This window comes from Cheilinus undulatus, linkage group 1 (genome assembly GCF_018320785.1).
Source record: "Cheilinus undulatus linkage group 1, ASM1832078v1, whole genome shotgun sequence".
Classification (NCBI taxonomy): Eukaryota; Metazoa; Chordata; class Actinopteri; order Labriformes; family Labridae; genus Cheilinus; species Cheilinus undulatus.
In genome coordinates, this window is record NC_054865.1 from 45237755 (window position 1) to 45264052 (window position 26298).

The window sequence follows — 26298 nt, forward strand, 5'->3', positions numbered from 1 at the left end:
TTGCCCATCCATGCATGTTTGACTGAGGATCTGGGAAAATGATGACATAATGGACACGACAGACAAAATATTTGTGTACAAATAAAAAACTGCTGAAGCACCTTTTCTGATTGATAAAAACTATATTTAATAGTCATAAAATTTACAAAATGATACTTTACCCTCCAACATTTTAGTGTAATATACATGTAGAAATCAACTGAACAATAAAAATCAATTTTAAAAAGTAGTGCATCTAATGAGAGTCATATTTTGGTAGACCTGCAAAGACATGCATCTACAGTGCCTGTATAAAAGATTCACCCCCTTGGATGTTTTACCCTTTCATTGTTTTTTATGAATTAATCATGGTCGAAATAATTTAGCTTTTTTCACAAAAAAGGAAAAAAAACCTTTTTGAATGTCAAGGTGAAAACAGATTTCTAAAAAGTTATGTCACTTACATAAAAATATGTATTGGGTTTTCTATTGCATTGAGGTCTGGGCTTCGACTAGTTCTCTTGCAGACCGAATATGATTGTCCATATTTTGACGCATTCATTTCACCCTCTATCTTTACAAGGCTTCCAAGGTTGGCTGCCGAGAAGCATCCCCACAGCATGATGCTGCCACCACTGTGCCTCACAGAGTGGATAGTTTGTTTTTGGAGATGTCTGATGGTTGATGTCTGCCAAATATAGCGTCTGATGGCCAAGAAGCACCATTTTGGTCTCATCGGACCAAAGAACTTTCTTCCACTTGACCATGAAGTTTCCCCCATGACTTTTGGGGAACTCTAGTCCAGATTTAATCTGAGTTTTCTTCAGTAGTGGCTTTCTCTTTGCCACTCTACCTTAAAGGTTTGAATGGTGAAGAACCACAACAGTTGTTGTATGCAGAGGCTCTCCCATATCAGCTTCTGAGATATACATATATACTTTTCTCTGAGCTGCTTACAGTGTTCCTTTGTCTTTATGGTGTTATGGTAGCGATGAATACTGATTAAACTGTGACTGGACCGTCCCGACGCAGGTGTCTTTATACTACAATGACTTGAGACACATTCACTGCACTCAGGTGATCCCCATTTCACTAACTGTGAGACTACTAGCACCAATTGGCTGGACCTCTGTTGGATTAGGTCGGTGACTTTAAAGGGGGTGAATATTTATGCAGTCACATATTTTACATCAATATTTTCATTCAATTGACAGTATTTACTGGAAACATGTTTCAATTTGGCATCAAATAATTTTTTTGTATTTTTTTTATATCACTGACCATGATTGATTCATAATACCAATAACAGGGTAAAACAACCAAGGTGGATTTAACAGGCACTGTACAAGTTTTAATTTACTCCATTTTCTTGTAACATCAAGTAAATTTCTGTTCTTTAATACAGAATATTTACTTATTTAACTTCTTATCTCTGGTTAATAATGACTGTTTTGCCTTGATAACTGGTTAAGGTTAGTCATTGCCCCATTATTTAAGGATATTAACTTGTTATCATGTGGAAAGAAACAAGTTATTATGCCAAGATAATGACATAAATAAGTCAAGTACTCAAGGAGGGAGCTTGAAATTACTTTCTATCTTGAGTAAAGCATGTCTGCTTAGGGCTCTAGTGCATAGTGCATAAAACATTTCAGATTTAAAACTTCTACTTCCTGAAATTAGTGCATTTATGTTCATCTCAGCAGTGTGAAAGCATTTACACACAAGCTTTATAACAGCTCAGCCACAGTGTACAAACAGCAGAGGGAAAATGTAATAAAGCCTAAACTTAACAAGGGGCGTGGAGAGCAGAAACACATTTTCCCTAATATCTATATCTTATAGTGGAAAGGGAGTTAATGCACTACACTGCAAACAAAAAGGCGAGTTTCCACAAAGCAAGTAAACATGGAACAAGTCAGAATGCATGATGGAAAGTACTAGATGTCCTGTAACACATATTCAGCCCAAACCCTTGGAATAAATACCTACATATTCAAACCTCAAACTTTTACTATCTGTTTAGAATCATAAGAATAAAACTGCTTAAAGCTTGATCTGTAAGGCAAACATTTCACCATCTTAGTGTGTCATGAGGTGTTCAGAGAGAATCTCTGATCTTAGACCTCCAGTTTACGGCTCTTTCAAAGCCATTTGTGCCGTTGTGGTAGTCCTTAATAGCCTCTGTGATCTCCTCGTCTGTGTTCATTACAAATGGACCTGAGAGGCAGACACAAAAAAGAAATTCGTACTTTATATTTTTGTTGGAGAAATGGCTTTATTGTAGTGTAGTTGCATTGTTTTGTATTTTGATTGCAGGGGCCATTTCAAGAAGGAAGCTCAATAAACTCAGAGTCTAGCTCTGAGCTCTGACTTGATCTACCTCAGATGAGAAACACTGAGTTGTCAGTTTCAGAGCAGCAAATCTGAGTAAGGTAAATCAATTCTGAGGTCAGTGTAGGAAACACAACTGTGAAAACCATCATCAATGGAGCCCCGATGCAAGGATTTACTGTGGCAAAAGGTCCACGCGTTCCTGTACCTGTACGGTACTCAAACTTACTGACAACAGAGATGCCAGTAAGTTAGTGTAAAAAGCATCTGAAATGTCTAACAGCGTAATGAAAAGCTGTCTGAGAGCCAAACAACCAGCTCTACTGAGCTGAGACAAATGATCTGGATCTCCTAAAAGAGATGGATTTCCTAAAACAAGGAGTGAGGCTGGACAGACATCTGCTGAGGAAACACAGGCAGATAATGTTTAAACGTGCTAAACCATGACAAAACTACTGAAACAAACTTGATCACTTTTTCGAATTGGACCATACACAAGTGTTGTGTGACAACAATCGTTCAGGCCAATAATTCCTGTCTCCTGCTGTTTTTTTCTGTGCATTTTTTAAACTAAAAAAAAAAAAAAAAAAAAAAAAAAAGACTGGCTGCAGACAACAGGAGCCATACCTGGCCTCAACATTGGAGGCTACATCACATACAGGCCAGAAGTTGGTCTTCTTTGTGGGGTCATCTCAGTGTTAGTTTTGGCAGCTATTTTTAATTTCAGTCTTAGTTTTAGTCTTTAAATGAAATGCATTTTAGTTTTAGTCACATTTTAATCATTTACATCATTTTTAGTTCTAGTCTAGTTTTAATCGATGAAAACTCAAAACATTTTGGTCTAGTTTTAGTCCATAAAAGTCCTCACATTTTAGTCTTTACTTCAGTCCAAGCATTAATTTTCTTGCCTATTTCTGGTACCAAATCATGGTAGTGTGTTCTAGGCACTCTGCCAAACCTGGGGTCCCTGCTTCCTACGGCTGAGGGACAGAATAGCAAGAGATGCATTCTTTTTGACAGATTAACCCACAGTGGAGAAATAGCATGGATTTTGAATGTCAGACAAAAACTACATTACATTTTTGTCTAGTTTTAGTCATCTTGACGAAAACTAAACTTATTTTTTGTCACTTTTAGTCATCAAAGATCTATTTTTGTTAGTCATAGTCGAGTTTTTGTCATGGAGAAAAAGGCTGTCGACGAACATTTTTAGTCATAGTTTTAGTCGACGAATTTAACACTGGGTCATCTGCCCCTTTCCCTTCTTGGACTTTGGAAAGATAAATGATGGAAGTAAGTGCTTCATTGAAGCTTACATGCACCAGGTAAGCTTCAATTCAACTCACATAATATGTGATATCAATTGTTTGTCTTGTTTGGATCCAATTTCATATCAGGGTCAACAGACTCAAGGTTTGCACTAAACCTGCTTAATGAAATGGGCCCCTGCTGTGTTTTGTGCACTCTGAGTGAGTGCTCTGTTGTCGTGTGGATATGGCAGCCTTCAGTTTCTCATATGGCGTCCTGATAGCAGCAACTTTTTTGTTACTGGCCTCCAAAAACTTAGTTTGTGTTGCTTAAATGGTGCTTTTTGGTTCACTTGGTAAAAGTGGGACATTTTTGTATCCTTTATAATCTCTCTTGTAATTTCAGTAATGTTGTGTTTTCTGAGTAATTATGTTTTTTGAGAGCCAGTAGTGCCTTTTTCTATTGCACCCACGGTCTCTTGTTTAGATTGTTGTAAGAAGCCTTTTATTGAGTATATGTAAATAATTGTTGATTTTGCCTCTAACCCAGTGTGTTAGTCTGAGGACCAGGAAGGAAACACCTTGTTTCCTTTACTTTCTATGTTTTACACCTACCAACTAGGCTGTTGCATAGATATTTTACTTGTTAAGTTTGTTTTGGACTTCTTAATTCTGTAAAAGATTTAGAGAAACAAAAAAATCACCTACCACGTTGAGCAACAGGCTCTTTGATTGGTTTGCCAGCGATCAGAACAAAATGGGAAACTTCAGTGCCCTGAAAAAGCATAAAAGCAACATTATCATCTTTGTCCGTGAGCATGAAGTGGACTGTTATATTTCATCTCTGCATGAGACCTTTTTATCCACACTGTAATTATGTATTATGAGTGTAATTCCAACACCAAACACCGGGTGGAGTCTTGGTTTATGGTGGGCATGACGCCAAGGCTCCAGGTGACTCAGGTTACAGGTGTGTGAATGAAACATTCAAGGTTGTGACCATGTTGTGCAACATCTCACAGAGAGGTTGCAAAGTGTTTATTTATTCAGTGACACAAGAGTGGGGGTTAGGACTTAAGATGATCCAGGTCCTCACATTTAAGATGGTTTGAAAAATGTTAAAGGCCTTAAATCAAGTACTACAGTCTAGGAAAGTGACTTAATCACTGAAACAATATTGTCACAAGATGGAATAATTGGACATGAGAAAAAGCAAAAATAGTGTGTATCAAACAAAACTGAAGTCATAAAGCATCAAAAATCCTGAAAATCATGGATAATGAGACTCTGAAGGCTTACAGCCTCACCTTATTCTCAAATTTCACACAGTCTCCATCTCCAAACACCACAGTGTGATGGGGCTCCACCTTCTGCTGCTCCTCATCTGGACCTTAAAACAAAGAATTTGAAAGTTACTATATCATATGTTTTATATGCTTATCTTACACTTAAATAAATTCAGCTCCAACTAATTTCTGGCATGTTCCCCTCTGGGGGTGAAAGCTTTAACATCTTCCAGTGTAGTTACCACAGACAGTAGACCAGGCTTCCTGTTCTGATCATAATTTAAAGTCCAGCTATGCAAGAGATAAATATCATGTTTAGGGAGGCTCCTGTGGGTTCCAGATCACATTGAAGGTCAGAGGTTAAGTCCCCAGTTCCTACAGCCACATGTTGATGTGTACTTGGACAAGACGCTGCTCTTGGTAACAGTTTGGCTTTATAATGTGGATTCAATAACAACAAAAGGTTGGAGAACTGGACACTGGTTTTCAAACAGGAGCTAGCTGCGGCAGCTAACATAAAAGAGACGCACAGGCTTGTTCATGAACGGCTCATCATCTCTCGGTTACTCAACCCACAAGGTTTATTCAGTTGATAGTCTATCACTGTTTTAATTAAAAATATGCTTGTGACAAAAAGAGGATTGTTTTATATTTTAAAGGCACTCAGTTAGCCTCTTAGTTCAGCACAAGACTCTTCATCTGGCTCGATGATGCTAGACACAAGGAGGTCTGCAGGACTGAGTATTTGTGATACTGATCGCCTCCACTCCAGGTAAATCGGTTAAACTGTAAAAAAAAATCACTTTTTTGTAAAGTGTAGGAATCATATTCTTCCTATGTTCCAATTCATTCTTAACAGCTGTCCCCCACTTCCTGGCCCCAAACTGGCATTAGGGATCACATGATTGCAGACAACCTATAACTGGAGCTGCACATGTCTACCTCATTTTGTCTTCATAGTCCTCTCTGCAAAATTTTGCTCCCACAGTGTAGTTAAGTTGTGGAACAAACAGTCTCTAAAGTTAGAGCCTTAACTTATCAGACCTTGGGACTCAGTCAGAGTCTGGGAGGCTTTCCAGCATAAACCAGTTCATGCTCATTGCAATTAGTTACATAACCACAACGTGCATTATTATGATGCAAATACTGTTCTGACACAGTGTTGTAGTTTAATCTCATTTCTGCAAATAAGTTGACAAATTAATCATTCGCAATTATTACATTTGTATGATGGATCACTTCTGGATCCCACAAGACTTTCATCAGTCTATTGTAAGTTGAATAAAAAACAGGTGCCTGCATGTTTGAGACATTTTGACCTGGAATAACACTTACAGTACTGAAGAAGTACAGTCGTAAAAGTGAGAAACCCATGAACAAAGCCAGCTGGTTGTTATTGGTCCAGACGACATGTAGAGTCGGCACTTAAAATATAAGTACTTTAATCCAAGCAGCCACTCTCCTTTTCTCATGCCATCAAAACATCTGCTAGGAATTGAGAGATCCTGCCATGTAACAATGGAGAGTGATCAAATTATAATGAAGTTTTGTAAAAAGAACATGAAAGGGGAATTCTGATTGAAAGCAACAGGTTTTAAGACAACCACCAAAGCCTCTGAAAATTAGTTAACCGTCTGAGAGTGTTTGTTCCCATGCGAGGGGAACACCCTGATCACAAAATGCCACCCAATAAGCAGGAAATGCATCATTATTATAATGCAGTATTACTTTTTCCAGTAGGGCGTCACTACAACATGTCAGCACAATTACTGATATGAAGCAAACTTAGACATGGTCATATTTTAGAACAGTAGCACTGTCATTTTTCCCATGATAATGGGTAAATTTCACATGAACTGGGGCAGTCAGGAGATTTTATTTTATGGACAGTATATGAATCCATCAAGTTTTAAAGTGAAACACATGGACGTCTTGGCTGAATACAGAAGGGAAGTTAGCATTGGATTGAGATCACACACATTTTTGTAACGTAGATACGGCAGCAGGGAGAGAAGGGAGGGAAGCTGGAAACGATCACACAGGTTGAGAAGAGTGCACATATATAAGTCAAATTAAGTATTACCCTGTCTTTGAGGGATTTTTTAGTTCTTATCTGAAGGGACAGAAAATATGACCCAGGCCTTGTTAAAGTATTTTATATATTAATCAGAGAAATAAACCATTTCTTGCTTTCAAAAGATTATAAAGAAGACCAAAACTCACCCAGATGAATGGATCCTGACAGTGTATAGATGAATGCAGTCCATCCTGACAAACACAGAAATATAACAGTTATTAAGAAGTTGGAGGACCGTTTTGAAAGAGTTTCCAACTCATAAACCTGCAATAAAAATCCTGTCAACCTGTGAGCAGCAGGACTTAGGTAAATGTACACACCCAGTCAATGTTCTTGTAATATTTCTAAACATGATTTTAACAGACCTCAAGGGAGCAAAAACCTTTGTACTGTGACTCTTAACTGATTCTTCCGATTTTATTTTATTCAGCCTCATTTTTGCATAATAATTTTACACATTCCCTCTACCTACAAATTCCTTGTAATTCTAGTGGTTATCCCTTTTGGCGTACTTTCAGACACCCAGGTCCACAAGTGCATCCCATTTCCCATTTTCTTGACAAATCAATACCAGAGTCTGTATCAGAGTGTAAAAATTGCTGATGACTCAGTGATTGTGTCTCTCCTTTCAAATGATGACCCTGATCTTGGGCTAGTTTTAACAGATTTTAATGAATAATGTAAGACATGCTTTTATAAAAATCAGTGTGTCCAAAAGGAAAGAAGTAAGAGTAGATTTTAGGAAGAACCCCACTGCCATTTATTGAGCATACAGTGTTAGTTCAGGCAGGCCTCGGAGTCTGGCGCTGCCATATAGTTGAGATCAGCTGACAGCCAGCTGATTCTCTTTCAAGCACTTGATTGGCTAATTACACTCATGCTGCCCTTTTAAGCTGCTCTAGCCTGCTATTCTTGGCTGCTCCCTCTGCAAGAAACTTTTTGAAACCCTCCTCCACCCCAGCTCCTCCTTTTTTCTGCATCTGACTTAATCAATGCTATTCTGTTGTCTTTGATACCTGCTGTACTCTGGATGTTTTTAGCTGCTTCTCTACATGCCTCAGGCTTACCTTGTATGCACAAAAAGAGCAAGAACAGGAGAGGTTATTGAAAAGTGTAAGTCAGGGGAATTGATAAAAAAATCCAAGGCACTGAATTGCCCTGGAGTTCAGTTAATCCATCATCACGAACTGGAAGAAATATGGCACATGTGTAAATCTGCCTCGATCAAGCCGTCCTCACAAACTGAGTGACCATGCAAGATGGAGACTAGAGAGGCTACCAAGACACAGTTATTTAAAGAAGAATGGAGTTAAATTGCAATTTCCAGATACTGACTTGAATTTTTTTTTTTTAAACATGTTTTTTTGAATTTTTGAACATTTAAGAGGAAAAAAGGAAAACCAAAAAGAAAAAAGAAAAACACATGACAGCAAGTACTGGAATAAGCAGGGTATAAACCAAGCGGGATCAGACAATACAGACAAAATAAAACGAGATGGTCAAAATATCCCTATAACAAGCATGATGTACTAGTACAGGAGGTTGCACACAGACATTTCTATATCACTGTAATTGGATATCAAATGTGGTTCAGTGAATCCACAATGCAGGAAAGGTAATAAAGTACAATAGAATAACCTAACATTAAAATAAGATACACATTAGAGAATCTCAAGGATTCTGAGGAGCACATGAGGGGTGCCGGTTTACATCACAACATCCCTTCTTTATTAGGTCTGTTATGCAGTCTGGAAGATAGTCAAGAAAGGGCCCCAAAAGCTTGTCAAAAGACTTCAAATTTCCCTTTAACCTTGAACTTAAACGGTCCATCGGCAAAACTTTAAGAATTTCTCCATGCAACTGACTGATAGTTGGAGGTCTGGGTTTAATCCACTGAAATAAAACACATCTTCTTGCCAAGACAGTAAGCTTGCTCAAAAGTTTATGTTGGACATTTGTCAAACAGAGTTCCTCACTTGCTATGTTTAGAAGAAACAAACTGGAATTTACCTGTATTGTCTTACCAAAAATAAGATTTAATTCCTGTGAAACTTTTACCCAAAAATCATATACCTCAGGACAGCTCCAGATACAATGAATGTAAGAACCAACCTCCTTCTTACACTTTATGCAAAGGGGAGACAACTCAGGGTAAAAGGTATTAAGGGATTGGGGTGTACGTTGCAATCTGTGAAGGATTCTGTACTGACTTTCTGTTATCCTGTTGCACAAAAAAGTTTTCCCTACGGACTCTACAGCATCAGACCAAGCCTGCTCCCCAAACTCAATCCCATGGTCCCTCTCCCATAAACTTTTAGTTTTGTTGATGTTTAATGTCTTGAGAGACTGTAACTTCCTATAGGCATGGGATATGAATTTTTTATTGAGGCAAAACTGTAACAAAAACTGCTGCTTGGAATCAAGAAAATGTCTCAGCCAATCTGACACTATGCGCATGTGGCATGACCAATTATAAAAAGTTAAGTCCGGAACTGGCAAACCATCTCTCTCTCTTGGCAATTGTAGTGTTTTAAGACTGAGACGTGATTTTTTCCCATGCCAGATAAATTTCAAAATAGCTTTATCAATGTCAGTGAAAACTGATTTATTGATCCTCAGTGGGAGCATTTGCATTGGGTACAGGATTCTTGGGAGAATGTTCATTTTAATTAAACTGATTCTACCAAACCAAGAGAGAGGGAGGTCAAACCACCTAAGAAGATCACTTTTAATGGCAGAAATAATGGGAAGAAAATTCATTTTGAACAGATTGCCTAAATTGGCTGAGACCCTGACACCTAAGTATGTAAAGCCAGAGTCAGACCACTTAAATGGAAAGTTCAACAAGGTACTTTTGTCCCCGAAGTCCCCAAAAGGCAAAGCCTCGGATTTGTCATAATTAATTCTATAACCAGAGAAGCTGCCAAATGCATCTATAATTTTAACAAGGGCAGGAATAGACATTTCAGGCTGAGTCATAAAGAGGATGACATCATCCGCATATAGGGCTAGCTTATGAACAGTTCCAGCAAGGCATACACCAGAGATATCTTTAGAGCACCTTACAGCCTCTGCAAGCGGTTCGATAGCCAATGCGAATAGGAGCGGGGACAGGGTCATCCCTGCCGCGTTCCTCGTCCCAGTTTAAAGACGTCAGAGGTACAGCCGTTAACCAACACTCTTGCCACTGGGGCACTATAAAGCAGTCTCACCCATTTAATAAAATCAGGTCCAAGTCCGAATCTTTCAAGCACATCAAAAAGATAGTCAAACTCCACCCTGTCAAACGCTTTAGCTGCGTCCAGAGCTACACATAGGATTCTTTCTTGAGTAGAGCGTGCATACTGTATCACATTTAAAAGGCGCCGAACATTTGAGTGTGAAAATACTGACTTGAATTAAACTGACATTACATTGTCTGTTTTCACTTTGACATTAAAGAGGTCTTTTTGCAATTTATTTACTGTCAAAAAAGCAAAATTATATTGGCCATGATTGATTTATAAAATCAGTGAGAGTTCAAGACATTGAAGGTGGTGAAAACTTTATATGCTCCGTAATGCTTTGGCATACCAAAACATTTTGGGCCATGCTACGCTTCCAGTTTTGTGGCAACATGATTGTGCCACAGCGCACAAAGCAACGACTGTAAAGACTGTCTGATGTTCCTGAACTTTTTTTATTCTTATGCTTTGTGAAATGGTTTATATGGCAAACTGCCCCTCTGGGATAATAAAAATGTACTTGATCCTTGATGCTTTATTGGCATTTTTAAACTGATAAACATTTTTTAGCACTCATTTAAATTATTTAAAGACCTGAAAAAGAGGAAAACATTTCCACAGCTCTACTTTTTGCCAACAACTGGTGGACTCAGAGGTGAAGAGAGAGCTTTTTCTTTGATATTTCTAAAAAAATCCTTCAGTATATGTGGTTATTTTTGTTGGCTTTCATAAATAAAAAAACATACACATTCAATAAAATAAGCAGTTCAGGTTGAATTGCTAATCCTTTTTATATTATGTTACAGAGTAATGCTCATCCTTTGTGCAGACACATGAGGACAATATTAAAAAGGGTCCCACTTTGCTCTGGGCTAAGTACGAAACAAAATGGTGAATAAGGCTGATTAGCCATCAGTGCCCAAGGTAACCAGGAGAGGTTTTTCTGTTTGAGTCCTTACAGTCCTCTCAAAAAAAATTTCAATCAACAATACAATCCAATTAAACATACAATAGTGTACTTAGAAATGTCTCCTACCTGAGGGAACTGGCTGAACATGCAGGGCCCCAGGCTGCAGTCTGAAATCCAGGTACAAGGTTGGTGTCCTCGTGTAAACCTTGGACTTTAGGAAAGAAAAAATCTGTTGTAAAATATGCAAACATTTTCAGACTCAGGAGACCAGCACAAACTTTAAGAAATGTATAAAAAAGAACAGAACATCATACATGCAAATTTTAGAAGAGTGGCACCAGAGTCTGTCGTCATTGCACTTTTATGGCATCAGAACATCAGCATCAACGTTTCCTTGTGATAAATTGTTTAAAACCAGTCAAAGCTTTTCACATAATCCTGTTATGTGGTTGACAGTACTATTTATCTCTGCATTTTTCAGGGAACAAAGTTAAAAAATATCATTTGTAGTTTCATGGCTTAAACTTTTGGCTGCAGATGAAATGCTGTAATGTCTGGCTGAGTGTATCACATTTTCAGAAATAATTTTGATATTCATCCTCTGTCCCTCTTCAAATAGAGTGATAAATAAAAAAACATGCAGAAACAGTGCTTTGTATTATTACTTTAAGGTTGTTGTGGGGCTATTCTACATCCTTTGGGCAGCAGGATTATGGAAAAATACAGGCCTAATTTTGATGAAACTTGGAGGAAGGGTGGTGCTCAGACAAAGGGAGAATCCGTTACATTTTGGATGCAGATCCTGGGCACCAAATCTGTGGCAAATAGAGACTTCTTTAAAATGTTTGCCAGTATTACCAATAAAAAATCTTAAGAACTTGGTTAACTGAAGTCTAAATGCCAAACCACAGCTCAATGAGTCTCCTGCCTTGCAGTAACCCTCTATAATGTAAAAACACACATACAATAAAAACCACATTTGGAAGAATGTCCCTTCACTCTCAACCTCACTTTTGGTGTTTCTGTTTGCTGCCATCAGCCTGCACTTCATTCTGCACGTCAGCTTCTACTCATGTTCAAAAGAGTAACGAAATAAAAGTGAAACACGCACATGCCAAGTCACCCTACGTAGGACAATCTGCTCCTCATTTATAGCTTCCTTTTTCTCACACAGGCTCTTCTCACTCACACTAATAAAATGCTGTGGTTAAACAGGCATCCCCCTCTCTCTCTTCCTCATACACACAAGCATGAACACACAATCATGCATGGACGTTTAGTCACTGCTCTTATTTTTCATGCTTTCTCAAGAAGACGGTAAATGCACCATCACCATGATATCAGCAGCCAGTAGAAAGTAAGCATCAGTTTCTCACTTAAAAAAGGTCTCACTAGGACCTTCATCAAAATTTAATAGGGATGCATGATAGTGGATTTTTGCAGATATTTACAAAATAATTTTAGCTGATACTGAAATCAATTTTTAAATGTAGTTCAGACCTCAAACATCAGTCCTTAAAACACCCAGTTTTTTTGCCAGAAAACAAAGACTGGATAAAGGCATGTCTTAGTAAAAGTGCCCTTTAAAATGTAAGACCTCTCACTGGCAAAAAATAAAACTTTTCAAGACTTTCAGAGGACTTCGATTTCAAAAATCCAATTTAAGACTTTTCAAGGATCTGAAGGAACTGTGGCAAACTCATGCCAACGCAGGTCGAAAGCCAAAACATCTTTTTCGTCACGAAAAGGATTTAGTGTGGCTCTTTGCTCATGTTTACATGAATAAATGTGGTCCAGGTTTGATAAAAGTGTTGATATGGCTACATCCAAGCTAACTGTTCCACTAGCAGTCACTATTTATACCGATTCACGCTATAGCATAACTACGGCATCGTAAGATGTGCCTTGGCAAAAGTGTAGGTGCATCCTAGACTTAGTTAAACCATACATTATCACTACAACTATACAACAACTAAAGATACTGTCCCATGGTTTAAAGAGGTGATTTTGCGTGGATATGAATATGGTGTGCCTCAAGATTTTGGCTTAATCTTAGCTTAGATTTGCTCTGTGAAAAGTTTAAGAACCACTGGGACCATAGAGGACAGAAAAAATTTTGGCCATAAACACCCTAATTCAATGATTTCTGGCTCATTGAGTGCCTCTATTCTGCCAGTAACATTACAGTATTACTATACTTATGCTTATTTTAGCAGGTTTGCAATTCATTTCAAAAGTACAATTTCAGACTTTTTGAGACTTTTTAAGGATCTAAAGGGACTCTGATTCAGCACTTGACAAATTTCCTAACAGGGACAATCAGTGTATTGCATCATCTCTGTATCTTATTATATCACATTACACAGGATCTTATCCAATCGAATCTTTCCACATTCTATTGTACAGCACCATACTACATTCATCATACCTGTTGTGTCATTCCATATCTGATCCTAGCCCATTATATGTCATTATATATAATGCATATGTACTGTATTGTAACACTATATGCATCTTCTGACTGTGCTTCTGGATCCTCTGATGTTGTGATATAAACACCATAAATGTGAAATTCAAAGGCATACACCTTTACACAGACAGACACAAACTGTCACACACCTTCACTCCTAAAGCCTCTCCAGAGATCACAGCGACTGTAATTCCTCCCTGGCTTGGTTTGGGGATCTCAGAGCCCTTCAGCTCCTGGTATGCTGGTTCCACCATCTTATCACACTTTGACAGGTTCACCCACAGCTGTAAGCCCACCACTGGCTCCTCTGACACGGGCATCTCAGCATGGACCACCCCCCGTCCTGCAGTCATCCACTGGTAGACAAGAAGATTTATATCACAAATCACACGCTTCAGTGTTCAGTCTTAGTATTTTAATCATCAACTCTTCGGATGATAACGTCGTTTTACTGGTTTTGTATTTGATGATATGACTATGGTGTGAGGGCTTTTGTTTTTACCAGCCATGCTGGCCTGCCCCCAGAATTGTCTGGGCCCCTGAAAAACTCAGTGAATGGGCCCTCCCTTGTTGATGATATCAATGCATGTGTGTGTGTCGGATCAGTAGCATTGGTGCTAGCAGCAAAGAGTGTCATGCTATTATTGATTTCTGATGTTGAAATTGTGTAGACCTAACACTTTTTCACTGCTTTTCACCACAGTTTCTGCATTTTTGCACATTTCTGCCCATTAATGCAGTTTTAATCCCTTTTTTCACTCAAACTCATGTTTCCTACTTCGTACCCATTTTCACATTTTTTTCTGCCAATTTAGGCTTCTTTTTGTCCAGTTTTACCATGTTTTGACCATTCTAGTCCTATTTTGCCAGTCTTTGACCTCTTTTCAACACTTTTTATTTTCTGCCATTTCTCCCACATTTAATCAATTGCTGCTACGTTTCACCCTTTAATAATATTTTCACAATTTTTGTCACTTTTAACCCATTTTACAACTCTTGAATTGTTTTTACCATTTTTCTGCCATGTTTTGCTACTTTAAACCATTTTTTGCCCCTTTTTGCCAAATTTGTCCTCTTTTCTCCCATTTTTGCCACTTTAAACCAATATGGCCACTCTTTGATCTCATTTCACCACTTTTCTGCCACTTTTTCCTCTTCAAACATTGTCTTCTTCCATTCTTTAACACTTTTGCCCATTCCTTTTCCTATTTTCACTCATTTTTTGCCATTTTTAACCCAACTTGCAGGTCTTTACCACTTTTCCCCATTTTTCATGCCAACTTTTAACTAAGTTTTGCCACTTCACACTCATGTTTCCTTTTTCCACCTATTGTTTTCCCACATTTTACCAATGTTTTTCCCTTTTCATCCATTCCTGACACTTTAAACCCATTTTACCATTCTCTCACCTCTTTTCACCACTTCTTCTGTCATTTTTTGTGACTTTTTGCCCCTTTTACCTCTTTTCATCCAATTTTTGCCACTTTTATCCCATTTTGCAACTCTCAAAACTCTTCATACCACTTTTCTGCCATTTTTAACCCATTTTGCCAACTTTGACCTATCATTGCCACTTTTCACCCATTTCTTCCTCTTTAAACAATTTTTTAATTCATTCTCTCATAAGTTCCTTCCAGTTTTTCTACTTTAGAGATGTGGGCCTTCCCAAATAATGTCCAATCAGATTAATCAGGTGGACTCCAATCAAGAGTATATGTAACCGTGATATTTCTGTTTACATTTTTTATATATTAGCAAAAATAACTGTAAATTCTGTTTCCACTTTGTTAGTACTGAGTGTAGATTAATGAGAATAGAAATGAATTTAAGTGGATATAGCATCAGGCTGCAAGATAACAATAATGGGAAAAGTGAAGGTGGTCTGAATACTTTATGAATGCACTGTACATACATTACCCTTTTACTGTTAAGAACACCAAACCTTACCAGTTCTCAAATTTACCGTTTAGTCCTATTGTGGCAGTTTTTGATACTTTGAAACAGGCATAAAAAAAGACAAATAATATCTGACTCTACCATAAAAAATGAACAGCATCATTTTCAACTATACACATTTGTTAATGAAAAATAAATAATGTTTCTGTATTACATGTTTGTTTTTTAACAGAGTAAAATGAAGCTTTATCTACTGCTTTGAGAGCTTCAAACAGCATTGCATAGACCAGAGCTATTCAATTACAAATTCAACTGGGCGAAATTTTAAAATCAAGAAATGCAGCTGGGCCCGACATGCTCAGCGCCCAGTAAGCAGTTGGTAATGTCAATTTGATGAAAAATGGGCACTTTTTATTCATAGTTTCCCCTCTAAATTTGGCAGCATGAAAAAAGCACATCAAAAAGTGCATTAAACACAACAACAGAGCTGTATTTGAGCATAACGTGAGGTAGTAGAAATGTTTTTTTTTCACTTTAAGAAAGATAAAATAAATAGAATGAAAAAATAAAATGAAATTTTGCAATAATAATTTTGGTCACATCTTAACTAAGTATTTCTTAAAGTGCATAAATCTAAATTTGCACAGTTGTAGCTACAGTTGAAAAGGACATGTTTTATACTCTGTATCTTGGGGCTACTTCTGTCAGCGTCGCTAGCCACACTCCAAAGCAGCAGAGTGCATTGTAGGTAGACTGTTGCTAGGCTACGCAGAGTGTTGCATGTAGGGTCTGAAAAACTGTGGGAATTTATTAAAACTTGTGAAACAGGTTCCCCTGTGCATCTCTGGCATGACCATGGGCTGGGCCACATGGGTGTTGGTTCTGGGCCACATGTGGCCCCCGGGCCTCTAATTAAATAGGCCTGGCATAGACAGTGAGCTCCACAGTGCACAAAAGAGGAAATTTTTACCGAAATAATAAGAATGATAAAAGGATAGAAAGATAATAATTTATGATAATACAGAAAAAACTTCAGCTGAGGTGCGTCTGTTGATTCTACTTTGAATTGCACTAATTTATACATTCTAGGGGTTTCTGGCCGATCACCGATCACTGATCTTTAAAAAGCCTGACCTGCCGATTCCGATTTTGGCCGATACCGATTTTTTTCTAACTGACAGCATACACCTTCAATGTTCCAATCTTATTTTATTGAATAACATTGAACAATACCTGTGAAACAATACAAACTTGTTTTTTTAACTGCACATGAGGTAGTTCTCTCAAATATAAATGAAAAGTTTAAAGCATTGCTGTCCAAACTACTAAATAATATCAGTTCCGTTAGTCTTTCATTTTTCACATTTTAGTAGGTAGAGGCATATGAAACTGATCTTATTTTACAAGGATCAGCCGATCACCGATCTCCCAAAATTAAGGAAATCAAGGCCGATACCGATCTTGGCCGATCGATCGGCGCACCCCTAAAACATTCATTACGCCAATGTGTCTGATTAATCGGCTGTAAATAATGTCAGAAATGTTCCTATGTGCCAATGCAAATACAACGCTGATAACATTGTGCACCTCAAATATTCATGCCTCTAGAAGGGTCTTTTTAGGTAACCATTAAAGTTATAAATTGTGCATAAATACTTTCTTTCAACAATGTGCTAGCATCTTCCCTGCTTCCTTTAATAATGAAACCTCGCTTTAATCTGAGACCGTGCTTGAGCTTTTCCCACCGGACCAACATGACATCGGAGCCTGCGGAGAGTGCACATGGTGGTTAAGAGCAGATTCAGCTAAACTGACTGAACCTCAGCTGCTGGTGGAGGCTGAGTCAGCACACTGTGTTTGTGAGTGTGAGTGTAAGTTTACTACTTTAAAAAAAGAGAGGAAAAAACCACAGGGCGTTACACCCAATTAGTGTGCGTGCACAGCATTATAATGCATACGTAATGAGTTTGTGGGGATTTGTAGGCCAATAGGCTCCAGTATTTCTGCTCGGTAATTTGTTTTGTGTTAATAACAAAAGGTCTGAATGTTTCTCATTCTAGATAATGGCGTGTTTATAGCCTACTGTTTGGTTTATTAGAGGATTAGGCTGAAAGATAGAAACTGTGCTGTTAAGAAAAGAATGTCTAATATCTGAAAAAATTACAATGAAAGAATCTGGTTGACACTTTCAGTTTATACTAGTTTCATTGCTAATAATCCAATAACAGAATATTGTGCTATGTCTATGAAGGCTGGAGATATACCAAATATGTTGGAATAAAATTGCTGTAAACTTGTTAAAAGACTGAGAACTATGTTGGACTGAATTATGGATTCATGCCATTAGAAAGTCTTCATTACTTTCAGGTCTACGGCTGCTTTTAAACAGAGCTAAAGGTGGGGCTCAGTGACATATGTGGCTCTCAAACACGTAAGACTGCAACATTATCAAAGGACTGAGCTCTCTACCACCATAAGGCCTGCTGTTTAGCTCACTGACAATATCAGGGGTAGAAATTAGCAACTAGCCAAATACTTTTTTGTTCAGTGTGGGATGAATTTGACCAACAAACTAGCCACAGTGACAGGCAGGTTAATAAAAGTATTTGTGACAAAAACAAACTCAAACCCTGACATCTGTCTTTCCAGTTCTGACACCGAGATGGGCAACCACACTCACTGACCACAATGCTCTGGCACGTCAGGGTCTAGACTATGTCCTGGAGTGGTTTGTCTCGGTGTCACTTGAACCCAGCAAAACAGTATCTTAAAACTCTATATGCTGAAAGAGTTTTATACCAATATCTCATCAGTCTGAAGTCCGGGATGGTTAAAAAAGTCCAGTTGATGGCAGATGCTGGGAGAGCATTATCTGCCTGACTGCAGTGTGCCAACAGTGAAGTTTGGTGGAGGATAATGGTGTGGGGCTGCTTTTCAGGGTTTGGGTAACGCCCATTTTCTCCAGTGAAGGCCAGTGCTTCTAGACATTTCGGACAATGCTATGCTTCCAACTTTGTGGCAACAGTTTGGGGAAGGCTCTTTTCTGTGCCAACCTGACTGAGGCCCAGTGCACAAAGCAAGGACTATGAAGACATGGTGATGATGAGTTTGATATGGAAGAACTTGTCTGGCCCTGACCTCAACCCTATTGAGCACTTTTGGGATGAACTGGAACAGAGACTGCGAGCTAGGCCTTCTCATCCAACATCAGTGCCTGACCTCATAAATGCTCTACAGAATGAATGGGCACAAATTTCCACAGAAACACACCAAAATGTGTGGAAAGCCTTCCAAGAAGAGCTGCAAAACAGAGGCTAACTCCATATTAAAGTAGATGTCTTTGAATACAGTGTCATCACAGTCCCTGTTGGTTTAATGGTCAGGAAGCCAAATACTTTTGTCCATATAGTTTATGTGCCTAACTCCAGACAGCAGCTTACTTGAAAAACAGCTCATTTTTGTTTATTTATTTAATCATCAATCAAATATGAACTGAACGAATGACACACAGATTCAAGGTCTAGCCTAACTCTGTCCAAAGGTAAGTACCTCAGCACATAACCCTTGCTAAATGGTCAATTTGGTTTTTTAAAAGTAGCTTTTACTTAGACTACTTGTTAATCTCTGTTGGCATTTTGTGCTAAATTGCTGCATGTAGCTTTAGGGAAATTCCCAAAGGTCTGAACATTAAAAAAGTAAACTGTGCACTGTAAGAAACAAAGCATACTTGCAGATCTCCGGGTTTTAGGCGACCTGAATGGCCACAGAAGTCTTCATGAGCTGTGATTCCCTCCAAGACGTAAGTGACCTGATTGAGGAGAGACATCATTAACAACTATACATGACAAAACTTCACTTTTATCTGTGACTTGTAATAATTCAAAGAAAGTTAGCAGTCAAAACATCAAATTTTAAATTCTTGGCTTTGTTTTAACAGTTTTCCATTAAATGAATGACGATGTCGTGTTTTAATTAAGTCAAATTTCCTGTTAAATCAGGCAACCAGCTTTGGAACAAGTGCTACTCGGACACTCTAAACTACAAGCACGTGTGCGCTGGTTTTCACTGCCCCAGTGGTCAGACTGGACAGGAAGACGAGGCTGAGCGTGGGGTCAATTGTTCAGAGGTGAACATCTGTCTGAGGGAGGAAGGCTGGAGGCCCTGCAGTGAGCTGCCTGTGATCTGTCTCCGCAGCTGTGGGATTTCTAAAGTCATGTGAGTGTGAGCAAACACACCTGCTGAAAGGCATGCTGGGAGTGCAACCTAGTACCGTCCACCCACACCAGGATATTTAAGCTGCATCTGCCAAATAAAATACACTCAGAAGAATGTCTAGCAATCTAAGGACAATATCCGTGTTTTTTAAGTTCGGCTCCAAACTGCCAAATCATTCATAACCTTCATTCACCACTGTGGTGTCAGTGTGTTACTGCGTATGCAAAAACATTGATGCACAAGCACATACAACATACAGCCTCCAGTGAATTAAAAATGCAGCATTAATCTAAAAGTGTGAGGTATTTGTTACGACTTGTATTCCAGACAGTAACACTCAATGGGTAGCTCTTAAGCCACATGTGGCTCTTTTGTGACGACTTGTGGCTCTTTTAAGTCTTACTCAGAGAAATAATTCCCCAAGAAAACTCTAAAAAATGGACATTTTGATCTCAGAAATGATCCATTTCAAGCCACATCAATCAGTTTGTTTCCCACACTTATAAAATAGGCTTTAAAATTCAAATTTAATGGTCAACCTTTATTTTTTGTCTGCATAGTTCCCGTAGATGTGTGCAAGAGAGAACATGCAAGATAAATATTGCTGATGCTGGAGAAAAGGGACAAAACAGGTTTCAAACTTGACATTGCACTTTTGTTTTCTGCAATAGTTTAAAGTCAAGATTTTTGAAAGCTGAAGTCTCAACTAGCAGTTATGTGGAGGAACAGATTTTTATTTAATTGTTGTGATTTGTCAGGCACTGTCAGGCACACTGAAAGGTATCTAATCTTTATCTTTCTACTATAATTGGCAGCATGTCTGTCTGCCTGGTTGTCGGTCTCAATTTGCACGCCACACCAATGCTCCAGTTGTCCTTGCTATCCCTCAGTAAACATCTTGGGTGTACTGGTTTGAAACTGGTGCCATGAAAAGTTCATTAATATGTATAGATTTTCTATCAAATCACAAAATGTTATGCAGGGTCATCATCTGGGAATTTCTGCTGATGTCAGAGCTGGGATTGACAACACAAACGAGTTGAAAGTGTTCCATGTACTACGATTTGTTAAAAGTAAGTGACAGAGCTGGAAAACAACCTGACTTTGTTGAAACATGCCTGAAAGGAAATGTATTTGGATGTGATGATTTATTTATTTGACTTTACTTAACCAGGAAAACCTCACTGAGATTAAAAATCTCATTTACAGAGTGTCCTGGCCAAGACAGGAAGCAGCACATTTAACAAAGGCACAGACACAAAAAAACAAAGCAATAAAAATCACAGACATACCAAATGTGAGTCACAGATCAGAAAGTCATCAGTCAAAACATCTACAACCTGATACATCATCCTCCAATGCCTTCAATCTACCTTTGTAAAGATTTAATCACACCCTGCTGTTAGAATCATTCTCTAAGAAATCACAGTTTAATTGCTGTTTTTTCAGCTGTAGTTGGCGGTGCAGTGTGCAGGTGGGCTGTGTGATGCTTTGTTACAGCGCCACAAAAAAGTGTGTGAATTTTGATGAAGGTGTGCTGCAGTTTTTATGGCGCATGAACTTTCCAGAGATGAATAAAGTTGGTAAATATTACTTTGACATTGCTATTGCTAAGCCATAACCAGGACTTAAATCAGTCTGAGACATCCAGCTGCTCTTTTCAACCATGTTTGGCACCAGTACACATGAAAAGGATGTGGTTGTTTTCGTACGGTTTCCTTCATTCAGAGAGGAAACTTGATCACGTGGCGCTGAAGTGAACATATCAATTTTGCCCTTAATTAAACACACTGCTGTTATTCTGAATATTTAGCATGGGCTGTCAGAATCTGTGTTTTATTTTCACTTATTCTATTTTGTACCCATCTGAAGTATCTTATCTCTGAATTTCAAGATTTTTCAACTTTATCTTTAATATTAACCAAAATATTAAACATTCTTTTTAAATAACTCAGTATTGCATATAGATTAGCTGGTATTTTAACACATAAGCAGAATGAAACTAACTAAGAATAATGCATTTTAGGTAAAATGAACAAAACAAACATCTGACAGAATTGAAATAGGGAGAAAACTCAAATAATTACCGTAATTCACTTTGGATAAAATAAAAATGACAAAAGGAAAAGGTAATACCAAGCTCCCCACATGCTCTGATTAATTTATTTTACTCAGTACTTATTGGACAACCTCCACCACCCTGGTTGAATTATGGCTTTTAGAAAGATACTTTTTCCACTATTTGGCTCCTCAGTTGAGTAGGGCTAAGTAACACTGATTTATGGTAAATAAAAGACCAGAGGGTTTTTCGACAGGCTAACGAATATGGGGAAAGAACAGTGCAAATGTTTAATATTTAGTTGGGAAACAGATCATTCGACAAATATATCATTCATGTTAAGTAGGCAGTAACTCATTTTCAACACTTTTACAACATAAAACAGATGACAAAAAAATAACAAAAAGCAAACATGAAAATGCAGGGTGAGGCATGGGTTCTGATATGTAAATTGCATGGGGGGGGGGTTATGGGAGTTGAATAAGAAAAGGACATCTGCACATGTACTAGAGGAGGTTTGTTGTTTGTTTAAAACCATCTGTAAACACCAAACTGAAGCAGCCAACATGTAAAATCATCAGCAACAACAGCCGAGAAAGAAGTTTTTCTGTGGTTGAGACATTATTTATTCATTTCAACTTCCTAGAAGAATAAAAACCACAAACCAAAGATTGTCTTACAAAAACACAGCAGAGGATCAGCCAGTTCCTCTCTTTCAAAACAGGGACTTTCTGTGAGTTGTCAGCATTTAGACTCTAAAAACAAAGTTCTTAGTGCTGACCCTGAGCTTATGCAAGGACATCAGACACCATGTCTCTGATATCTCTGGTTTTTGGCAGGTTTTTGAAGAACACATGAACCTTTATTAACATGTGTGACTCCTGCTGTCAGCATTCTGTCCTATCATCGCCCTCTAGTGATCATAGAGGGGATTTCACTCCTCCAGTCAGCCTTGTGCATCTGTTTTGCTTCATTTATGAAGTCTGACAAGTTCAAAACGTATTTGGATATTTGGCCTTTCATCAGCAAGTGCAGTGAGTCTCTGTGTGTATTTAAGGAGTCCATGTGCAAATAGCTTTATCAGCTAAGGTGGGAAAGCAGCTTTACAGAAGTTTTCTATCCTTTCATTGTTATGCAAAGCTTTTGCCGTTACAGCTAAACTCTACCTTTTGACCCTGAGATGACCTCTGAAAAGCCTGCAGCTGGTTTGGACCATTTTGATGTTAAACTATTGGCTGTAAAAGACTATTTTCAAAAGAATCCTGAAAAGAAAGGTGTTTTTTATCATTGTTTCAGCTGACATTAATAGAATTTGTAATTATGGCCATTTAATTGATTTGTATATTTTTTATAGTCTAATGTGAATGAGACGTTTCCTGTAACTTGTTACTGATCATTTTAAAGCAGAGTGAACGTTATGTACCTTTGGTAAAATGTAGGTTACTTGAGATAGATTATGTGGGGTTATTTTGCAAAAGGGGGTGTATCTGTTTAGATCAAGGGAAGGGATAAAAAACAACAATGCAAGAGTGTCCACATTGTTTGGTGGGTTAGAGTAATTATTCTGGTAATTTAAAATACTTCTAAAGAGGCCACAGACTTTAAAAATGTGAGATTTTCTCCTCCTGACATTAATAATAGGGATGCATGAAATTATCAGCACAATATCAGTATCGGCAGATAATAAAATTCCTGCGGATAAGAAGGTATCAGCATATCAGGTGTCAGCAAAAATCCAATATCGTGCATCCCTACTTCATAATAATTCTTAAAACACTGACCGTCTCAAATCCTCTGTGAGGGTGGTCTGGGAAACCTGCTGGCTTGCTCACCCTGAACTCATCCAACATCAGGAAAGGATCCAGGTTTCTGAGCTGCAAATGAAACGTGCATGTCACAGTTTTTTAAAATTAAAACAGTTGAACCATAGTAACATTTTGGGGAACTTACTTCCTTTCTCCCAATACTCCTGCGAACGCGAGCGCCGACTCCCTCTGACTGCTCCACACTCAAAACTGTTTTTTCTACTCTCCTCACGTTTGTCATGCTGAAGTTTTCACCTGTTACTATAGCAACATAAAAATGTAAATGCCTTTAACCACTGATTAAGTGAAAATAAAAAACTGTGCACAGTAAAACAGTCTACACTGAGGAAACAAAACCATTTTTAGTATGCACGTGTTTCTTTATAGACTTAAGGAAATCAAGCAAAATTCATAGACTGCATAGAAATGCCTTAAAACAGGAAATAGATGCAACTTTTTACTTTATTTTCTCTTTAAGTGCATGATACACAAAAAATAATATAATGGGGATGACAGTGGTCTCTAGGCAGCCTACCATTGCTCTATGTAGACCACAGGTTGAACCCCTTTGTTTACCTATTGTTTTCAATTTATTATATACAGGTGCATCTAGAAAAAATAGAATATCAAGTAAAAGTTCATTTTCCCTACATCAGAAAGTGAAATTTCCACATATTCTAGATAGGCTACATCTTATTCAAAGTGAAATATTTCAAGATGTTTTCATGGAGATACTGATTTCCTTTTCCAGCAGGACTTGGCACCTGCCCACAATGAAGCCAAAACTACCAGAAACTGGTTTACTGGCCCTGGTATCACTGTGTTTGATTGGCCAGCCAACTTTTCTGACATGAACCCTGTAGAAAATCTCTGAGGAAATGTATAGAGGAAGATGAGAGACACCAGACTCAACAATACAGATGAGCTGAAGGCTGCTATCAGAGCAACCTGGGCTTCATAACACCCCAGCAGTGCCACAGACTGATTGGCCCTGATTGGGAGTTTTGCGAAAGGAGCTCCAGCCAATTACTGAGTGCATAAATGAGCAGAATGTTCCAGGTCATCATTTCTGTATTATAAATCCCTTTTCTAGACTGATGCTTTGTGATATTCTAATATTATGAGATAGTGTACTTTTGTGAGGTGTAAGCTGTAATCATTAACATCAGAACAGATGTCTGAGATGCACCCCTGTATGCTGCAAAAGCAAATCTTCAAATACTGACACTGTATCATGACCCTCTATTTTTTAGCTATATAAATAATGTAGCTATCAGGGCTAAATGATGTTTTGAAGCACTATTATGGTTGATGCTTTCATGTTGGCTGTGAAATCAGTAAAATGACTCACATTTCTTTGGACACGAGGGATATTCCAGCATTTAAAAAAATGTAACGTACAAAATAACAGGAAATGACGCACCACAGCCACCAGTTTTCACCAGTTTTTCAAACTACTAACCCGAACTGCGGGCTGGCTGCAGGTTAGATGCCAAGGAAGTGAAATAAGAGGGAACCGGTCAGCTGCGCGGATCAGCTGATCTCTGTGCTGCTGACGGTTTGGATCCTCACATGCTGTAAATTGGCTTTATTCCAGAGACTCTTCTGAAGGTGTTGAAATAACATTTATGTCCTTAAACAGACGTTTAACCGTGAAAAAATAGACCTTGAGCACCATACTGAAGCAGCCTCTTCGCTTATCCCCGTGTAGCGGTTTAACTCGTTACCCTGGCGACTTTGAGCTGGGGGACTCTGTTGTCGCTTATTTGAAGTCTTCGTGAGACTTTTTCACCAAAAAATTTTAAATGAGATTATTTTAATCTAAATAATGACAACAAAATGATGAATACAAAAAGAGGCCCTCGTAAGTAGTCTTGTTTTGTCCGTTTACATCATCTGTTGTATGGCTTGGGGCGTGCGGCGGCTGACTGTCGCCAGATAACACGGTCACTCTTTGAACGGTAACACCGTTGAATTTAAGTGGAGCGGTAGCGTATCTCATGGTGTACTAACTCTACTTGTCACCGAGATACTGCTGTCTTCAGTTCACGGTGTCTACATATGAAGGAAATCTTAAAATATCTTCGTTGTGTACGACTAAATGTGAAGGTAGTGAGTTATTCACCTGGAATAACCTGTTACACCTGACACCAACAGCGCTGCCACCAGTTTAAACGATACCGCCACCGTCACATTACATGACAAATCGCCCCACCTACCTGGTAATAAAACACAGCAGATCCCGATTCGGGTCTGACCGTTTTCAGTCTTAAATCAGGGTAACCGCCACTTTATTGTTAATATTGTTGACGTCTGCTCTTCATCAGGTAGCCTGTGGTTACTAATGCGGAAGTGGGCAGAGGGGGGCGTGGCTAAAGATAGGACGCTGTATGAAAAGACTATCTTTTACCTTCTTACTTTTTCATAGACTACCTCTTCAGTCCTTTAGTGAAGCCAGTATCACAGTGAGCATGGTTTTCTAAAGCACTTTGGCCTGTCATTATGAATCACTAATAAATCCTTTTTTAAATCCTGGATAAGATAAGATAAGATAAGTAAAGGAAAACTTCTTGATAAACATTTTTATGATGTTATAAACCAAAGTTGATGATGGGGGGAGATTTTTTATCTATGCCAAGGCTTTTATTTTTTTCATGTGCCTTTTATAATGTCAAATTTTTAATCCTTTATCCATTTTTTTTAGACCTACTAGCTGTTTTAAAAACATTATTTAAATAGGCCTATTGATAGTATCACAAAGAAGGAAAGCTTTAAAAACAGATCTCTAGTCATCAT

The 26298-nt window shown here is 38.3% G+C and overlaps 1 protein-coding gene across 2 annotated transcripts; it reads right to left on the minus strand.

The window, feature by feature from the left end:
• Positions 1 to 74: 74 nt before the first annotated feature.
• On the minus strand, positions 75 to 25858 carry pir (pirin). Of its 2 annotated transcripts, XM_041794261.1 has the most exons (10): positions 25722 to 25858; positions 23648 to 23763; positions 23479 to 23571; positions 19151 to 19231; positions 13677 to 13883; positions 11184 to 11268; positions 7070 to 7114; positions 4868 to 4950; positions 4269 to 4335; positions 75 to 2199 (listed from the first exon to the last, which is right to left on the minus strand). In XM_041794261.1, the coding sequence occupies exons 2-10, from the start codon at positions 23741 to 23743 to the stop codon at positions 2081 to 2083; spliced, it is 876 nt and encodes a 291-aa protein (XP_041650195.1). In that variant the 5' UTR covers positions 23744 to 23763; positions 25722 to 25858; the 3' UTR covers positions 75 to 2080. The 2 variants fall into 2 exon arrangements, with proteins under 2 accessions (XP_041650195.1, XP_041650259.1); XM_041794325.1 differs by lacking the exon at positions 23648 to 23763 and having other exon boundaries at positions 25722 to 25834.
• Between the last annotated feature and the right edge of the window lie 440 nt (positions 25859 to 26298).

Coding starts and splice junctions, on each gene's coding strand:
- pir (XM_041794261.1), bottom strand. CDS start 23,743: ATGACAAACGTGAGGAGAGTAGAAAAAACAGTTTTGAGTGTGGAGCAG. Junction 11,269..13,676: donor GAGAGGCTTTAGGAGTGAAG/GTGTGTGACAGT, acceptor TCTTTCCTAAAG/TCCAAGGTTTACACGAGGAC. Junction 4,336..4,867: donor GTGTGAAATTTGAGAATAAG/GTGAGGCTGTAA, acceptor ATGCTTTTTCAG/GGCACTGAAGTTTCCCATTT.